At 38.4% G+C, this 7330-nt stretch overlaps 1 protein-coding gene across 2 annotated transcripts; it reads right to left on the bottom strand.

The window, feature by feature from the left end:
* Window positions 1-4168: 4168 nt before the first annotated feature.
* Window positions 4169-6666, bottom strand: LOC146505821 (uncharacterized). 2 transcript variants are annotated; one of them, XM_085182445.1, is made up of 4 exons: window positions 6122-6666; window positions 5272-5420; window positions 5025-5200; window positions 4169-4929 (listed from the first exon to the last, which is right to left on the bottom strand). In XM_085182445.1, coding segments are annotated over exons 1-4 (768 nt in total). In that variant the 5' UTR covers window positions 6123-6666; the 3' UTR covers window positions 4169-4487. The 2 variants fall into 2 exon arrangements, with proteins under 2 accessions (XP_085038571.1, XP_085038572.1); XM_085182446.1 differs by lacking the exon at window positions 6122-6666 and having other exon boundaries at window positions 4170-4929; window positions 5272-5597.
* Between the last annotated feature and the right edge of the window lie 664 nt (window positions 6667-7330).

Below are 7330 nucleotides of genomic sequence, written 5' to 3' on the forward strand. Positions count from 1 at the left end.
GGCATTAGTTTTGAGCTAGACCTCGTGGTTTTTCCTGGAGCATAGGCAGAGAGGAGCTCAGACAGGTAAGGAGGGGCTCGGGCATTAAGTGACTTAAAAACAAAAAGTAGAAGTTTAAATTGGATCCTGTAGGAGACAAGAAGCCAGTGTAAAGAAGCTAAAACTGGGGTTATATGCTCTCTCTGTTTGGTACCAGTTAGCAGGCAAGCAGCTGCATTTTGATCTGAAGATGATGGATGGAGGCCTGATCTAGACCATAATACAATGAATTGCAGTAGTCTAATCTGCAAGTAAGAAAAAGGTGAATAACACGCTCAAAGACGTTAGCCGGAAGGTATGGCTTTACCATAGCTAGCTGCCTTAACTGAAAAAAACAGGACTGAACTACTGCACTCACCTGCTTATTCAATTTAAAAGAACCATCAATGTAGACACCGAGGTTTTTTACATGTGTTTCAGGCTGTGTTTATTGGGTTAAAATGCTATTCTAAGTTAGATTAGTGTCACAGTCCTGGGTTGTTTGACCCAGTGTTTGTGTGTTTCATAGCATTTTGATATTCATTGTTTATGTTTTGTTATATTTAGTCTTCTTTAGCGCCTAGGTTTCCTAGTTTTAGTTCTTTGTTCCTGTAGAATCACTGTGCCATCTCGCCCTGTGGTAAGTTTCCCTTGTTGATTAGTGTGTCTAATTTGTCATGTCTCATGTCTGCGTGGTTTATGTTGTCAAGCCTGTGTTGTCACGTCTTTCCCATCATGTTTCCTGTTTTATTTTTATTAAAACATGGAAAAGAGTACTTAAAGTACCAATTAAACCAGAGGGCCGGATTCCTTAAATGGTTTGCATATGACCCAGAATTTTTGCCTAGTAAGATCGACTCGACATTCAAAACATGGGCAAATAAAGGTCTCACCACATACAGTACCTTGTTGAAAAATGGAAAAGTGATGAGTTTCCAGGACTTTAAGAAAAAGTTTGGGTTGCAAAATCAAGATTTTTTTTAGATATTTGCAATTGAGGGACTTCCTGAATAAAAATCTAAAAAACTCTCAGTTATCGACTGGGAATGAAGAGATTATAAATATATTTGAGAATGCATATACAGATGGACCCTATCAAAATATTATTTCCAAATTATATTGTTCACTGATCAATCTACGGGGTCGTGATACAACATATGTTAAAGCAAGATGGGAAACAGAGAGCAATCTATTCCTAACAGGAGAGGAATGGGATGGGATCTGTAGGCAGCAGTGGTCAGTAACAAGAGGGAATTCAGCTGGAAGAATGCATTTCGTTATTTTATTACCCCAGCCCAAAACTCCAATTATTCTCAGAATACAACATGCTGGAGGCAGTGTGGACATGCAACAGTAAATCATTTCCACATTTTTTGGGAATGTCCCCGTGTGGTTCCATTTTGGAAGGAAATGCATAAGGTCATGGAAACAATCTTCCAAAAGAAAATACAATTTAATTTTGCATTATTGTACCTAGGCAACCTAGAGAGTCTTAATCTATGCAAACCGGATAAATATTTGTTCAGTGTGCTGTCAGTAGCTTGCAAAAAGGCCATAACTCGCCTTTGGATTAAAGAGGATATTCCTACCATAGATGAATGGATTGATGTGATATATAATATTTTTGTTATGGAAAGAATAACTTTTAGGTTAAAGTGCCAGGCGGACTCATTTGAAGAATATTGGTTGAAATATGTACAAAATGGGAGGCCCGATTTTGTATAATGTCATTGTATTTCTTGGTTTGTTTGTTTGTTCTTGTGTTTTGTTTGGTTTTGTTTTGGTCCGTTTGTCTCTTCTGTTGTTGTTCGGTTTGGTTTTGCTTTCCCCCTCACGGGGATTAAGTTGAATTTGTTTTGCATGTTGTATAAATAAGAAAACTAATAAAACATAAATTAAAAAGAAAGAAAGAGTCTGTTCTTTGTTCATTGTATTTAGTTTGACCTCCCTGTCCCGTCATCAGGTTCATGTGTGTCAGCTGTGCCCTCATGTGTCTCCACTTCCCCTGATCACCTCATGTCTGTATTTAAGCCCTCCAGCTCCCTTGTTCATTGTCACGTCTGTGTTACTTCATGTTTTCATAGTTCTAGTCATGCAGTTTTCATGTCTTATGTCTGTTTCATTCCCCCAGTCACAGTGTGAAGCTGCGTCAAAGTATTTGTCACGCTTCCTGTTTTATTTTGTACTTGTCCTGTGTGCACTGTGGTTAATTTTGCTTTCTGATTAGCCCCAGCTGTGTTTCCACCTGTTCCCCATCCTCTCATTATTCTGCCTGTGTATTTAAGTCCTCAGTCTCCCTTTGTTTGTTGTTGTGTTTACGTCATCTATGACCAGTCAGAAGTTTCTTAGTTCTAGTTCATGTTTGGTTTGTTTCTTTAGTATTCATGTGTTTTGTTTTTAGTTTGTTTTTTGCCAGCAATAAAGCTGCAGCCTGTGGTTAAGTATTCTGTCTCTGAGTCCTGTGTTTAGGTCCTGACCTAGCCTTCCACACAGCCCATCATGACAGGTTCATTTCTGAATCTGAAGCCCACAGCTGGTATTAACATCAAAATGAATGCAGTTTTCATAAATGTATAAGCATTGCACTTTTATATAATGATCTTTGTGACTTTGAGTTCCTATGAAGCTTTATCTTTGTGTTTCCACTGAGTTAAAACCCACAGACACATCAGATGAGAGCAACTTAACTTGCTGATAACATGTTTTTTTTTTTTTTTTAAATAGATTTATATCTTCACTGAAAGCCAATGTGCTCAGAGACTAGAGTTTTATACTGACAACATTTAGCCTTTTACTCATGCACAAAGCACGAGTTTGCTTAACCTGCATCGGTGCATAGCATTTGCACTGTAATAGCAATCAGTTCAGTTAAGGTTTTGCTAAAGATGCAACATTAAAGAAAGGAAACCAGACTGATGACAATAGCTGTAAATGTAAAATAAAATACATTTACTGTCAAAAACTGTTGTCCCTTTTTGTAAACTTTCCTTGCCATCCATCCCCAAAGGTTCTCAACTGGATTTAGATCAGGGGAAGACGCAGGATGGTCCAAAATAGTGATGTTATTCTCCTGGAAGTAGTCCCCTGTCCCGCGGGCATTGTGTACTAAAGCATTGTCCTGTTGAAAAACCCAGTTGTTACCACACAGACGACGGCCCTCAGTCATGAGGGATGCTCTCTGCAACATCTGGACATAGCCAGCGGCCATTTGACACTCCTGCACCTCCTGAAGCTCCATTGTTCCACTGAAGGAAAAAGCCCCAGGCCATTATGGTGCCCCCTCCACTATGGGGCTTATATAACATCTCAGGTGGGGTCTGCTCTGCTTGTCATGCCAGTAACACTGGAAACCATCAGGACCGTCAAGGTTACATTTTTTCTCATCAGAGAATAAAACTTTCTTCCACCTTTCTTCCAGGGACTAGAAAGAGAGAGCAGATTTCTCCTGTTTTGGCTTCCTGTTAAATCCAGAATTCAAAATCCTGCTCCTCACATACAAGGTCTTAAATAATCAGGCCCCATCTTATCTTAATGACCTTGTAGTACCATATCACCCTATTAGAGCACTTCGCTCTCGCTCTGCAGGCCTACTTGTTGTTCCTAGAGTATTTAAAAGTAGAATGGGAGAATATTCATATATGACTGAATATTTAAATGTGATGTGAATTCTCTATCTTAAGAACAACAAAGGAAATGGAAAGACGTGATCTTAAAGTTTGGACTTTTTGTTAAATCATGTAAGTCAGAGATAGTCCAGGCTCCTAAACCCATCCCAGGTGATCAAGCACCACAATCGAAAGGAGAGCTGCCCGACTGATATAATTTGACCTGCAAGGTTCAGATTTCTTCATATCAGGGAAAGCAAGAAGACACCTGGATTGAGACCAAGGATCAGGATCAGGGACATTTTTTTTAAATTAGAGAGCTGAAACGAAGGATCATGGGTGCATAAAGAGATGCAAAGTTTTTAATAACACGTGCTGCTGTAGCATCAGTGGGTAGATCAGAGGAAATGCAAAAAACCTTAAAGAGTTTCATACAAAAATGAATGAGAGATGGTATAAATAAAAAATCAAATTTTTATAAAAAATTTATTTATTTAAAAAATAAATTTATTTAAAAAGTTACAAATATTTGGATACATTATTTGCATGTAGAAACAAATGAATATTAACTGGTGATCATAATTACAAGGAAGGGAAAACAAAACACTTTTAAAATCTCGATGAAAAAACAATTGAAAAAGAAAAATGTGTTTAGTACTGGAATACAACGAGTGTTTAAAGGTGATTATAAAGTAATTATTTACACACGGACAGCTGAGGTGAGAAAAGCGTGTCTGAGATGCAGATATCAGCTGTTGTTTGCTTCATTTATCAAAAAACTCTGACACTCTGATATCAACTCTTCCCCCTCTTTTGCTCTCTCGACTCTGTTTTCATCACCACACCTCTCACTGCTGCCGTCAGTCACACCGAGGAGCACAGACATGCCAGCAGCCTGTCAATGCGCCCCTGCTGCATGAAAAGACACAAAACTAAGTCCACAAAAGGACGGAGCAAAAAGAAGATCCATTTGGTTTCAAAGGAAATACGTTCATCAGGAAAGATGTATATGGGAATAATTAGTACAAAGTACTTAAAGAACAACAGAATTAGAATTCCTAGACTTCTACGTTTCTCCTCAGTGGGCACTGAGGTGGCAGCAGGCAGGCCTCTGAAGGTCCGAGCTAAGCAGAAGATGAACAGGGCGCCAGGGAGGAAAGCATAAATATTTAAATGTATGAACTGATCTAAGACAAAGGCAAGAGGGACACTGACAATACAAAAAGCCCAGACCAGGACACAGAGCAGCACAGAACTCTTAGGTTGTCTGAGGCAGTCCAACAGGGGGAGTGTGATGAAAAAACACCTGCAACACAAGAGAGACACAAATTCTGACTGTCACAGTACAATATGATGTTCATAGAAATGCAAGGACGCACACATTAAAAGACAGAGAGGTACCTTTCCAGAGCAATGCACACCTTGAAGTAAAGACCGGCCATCACACAGAAGTTGTGAATAATAACACTCATGCTGCTTTCCACTCTTATGATCCAAGCGATCATTATGCAGATCCGGATTAGATTGGAGAGGAGGAGGTTTGTGTAATAGATGACAGGGACCTGACTCCTTTGCATCTGAAGGAAAAATAAATTATTATATTACATTACACATTGAATCTAAGGGACTATTTACTTCATTTACTTACCACACAACACACATAGTAGATGATCAGTACGGTCAAAGGAAGGCAGACACACACGTGAATCCACATCACCACTTCAAGGAAATATCGCTCATGTTGATTATATCCTGTGATCGGGTTTTGGTGTGATTCAAATAGTCTGATGTAAAACACTTTTGTGAAGCACACAGGTGGTGGTAGAAAAAACAAAACAGCAGGTTAACATTGTTCTTATGTTGACATGAAATTGTGGATGAAACTGATAAAGAAGAAGCAAAACCTGCTGAACTGATGTAACAAATCATAAAATAATAAAAGAAAAGGACAAAACAACGTAGAGCATACACAAGAACGTGTCTGTATGCCTGTAAAATTAAGATGAATTAATATATAATTAATATAATAACTTTAAAGTCAGGTAAAATCCTTTTATTATTTGATTTAACTTGTTTAAATGTGAATAAACGTGATTCCTTTTAAATTGTTAACAAATAAAGACAAAAACACCTCTATATAACTTTAAATAATCCTCATGGATATTTTTTATTAGACTTGTGGATAAAATAGGCAATTCATTTCATATGTTGACTTCAGCAGGATCAAACACCCGTCCTCTTTAAAACTGTATTAAACAAAGACGTGAACACAAATATCTGATTTTCTCTGTCAAATAAAAAGTACAGCAAAGCTGCACATTTACATCCTCTGCATTCACACAGAAGCTCACTGCAAACACAAAAGAAAAGTTGGTAGTACTGTGACTTCCACTTGCTGTCTGAAAATGCTGATTTGTTCTAATTATAAGCCAGTTTCTTCATAACTATGTTGCTCTTCAAGTAGAAATAATATGAATTCATATAAGCTTTGCTCTTACTTGTCTCAGGACGGCTTCCAGCTGAACCAGTGGGTGAAAACTGCAATATGACAAATTTGTCTTGAACGAGGAAATTGTGGTAACACTTTATGAACTCCACCCTGTACTCACTGGTGTTCACACTGACAACAGCCAGTCAGGATAAACTTAAAGCTTCTGCACCATAGACACAGTGCTAAATGCAGCGTGTACATATGTTTAGCTTAGCTTTTCTAAAAACTGCAGTTGGCAGTTTATTTGAAACCATGTTTGAGACTTTATGAACTCTTTGCAAGTTCGATCTTCCTTTTTCCACCACAATAAAAACCACAGAGGAGAGCAGGTGATGTGGAAGCAAACACAGAGTTGATAACATGGGTTTTAAATGTGCTCTCTTCAGTGTGAGAGCACTTGTGTCAAAACAAGTCTATAGAACATTTCCACCTTTAACACAAGCACAACTACACAAAGCAAAAGGACCGATACTTACATAGTGCTCTTCTGCTTTATTTGAACACGCAAAGCACTTTTTTACAAGCCTCATTCACCTAGTCTAACACCCCCCACACACACAACTGATATGTTCATCTGTTATTAAATCATTTACTCAGTTATTATTTATGAAGTCTTTATTTTTCCTTAGCCAGGTGCTGATGTCTCTAGCCTCACATTTCCTCAGGGAGTGTGTAACAGAGTGGGGAAAAGGTGGTTAAAAACATGAATTGGTTGGTGGTGTACCGGGGATCTAACTCGCTACTGGATTTTCCAGGCAGGTCTACAATTACAGAGTGCAGTGCACCACAAAGGAAATACACCAAAGACAAATGATTGAATACCTATCTAACAAGTTACTACCAAAAAAAAACCAAAAAAAAAAAAAACTGTGGACAATTTATTGTCGCTCTTCAACTATAAACACAGAATAGTACGGAGCCCCGCAGGGGACATGGCAGAAAAAAAAATTAAGACGGACTTTTGCGAGATCTCGCAAAAGTTGAATTCCAACAATGGCGGCAGCTACTTAGTTGTAATATTACTCTTTCTGGGTCACAAAATACACTTTTAAGATATTTTGAGGCGTGAATGTAGTTGTGTAAACGTCAGATACCTGCTCGGTTTACAAGACATTACATATTTGCAAAAGTGCTCCGACTTTTTCGGAGATCTGACACCCACTAGCTCGAAGCTAACGGGAGGTCGAGACTAGGGCTGGGTATCGTCACTGATTTC

Source organism: Neolamprologus multifasciatus, chromosome 13 (genome assembly GCF_963576455.1).
Source record: "Neolamprologus multifasciatus chromosome 13, fNeoMul1.2, whole genome shotgun sequence".
In the NCBI taxonomy this organism is placed as follows: domain Eukaryota; kingdom Metazoa; phylum Chordata; class Actinopteri; order Cichliformes; family Cichlidae; genus Neolamprologus; species Neolamprologus multifasciatus.

Excerpts from the sequence above, each read along its gene's own strand:
- LOC146505821 (XM_085182445.1), bottom strand. Across the intron at positions 5,201-5,271 it reads TCTACTATGTGTGTTGTGTG|ATGCAAAGGAGTCAGGTCCC; the intron begins GTAAGTAAATGA and ends TTTTTCCTTCAG. Across the intron at positions 4,930-5,024 it reads GTGTGCATTGCTCTGGAAAG|GTGTTTTTTCATCACACTCC; the intron begins GTACCTCTCTGT and ends CTTGTGTTGCAG.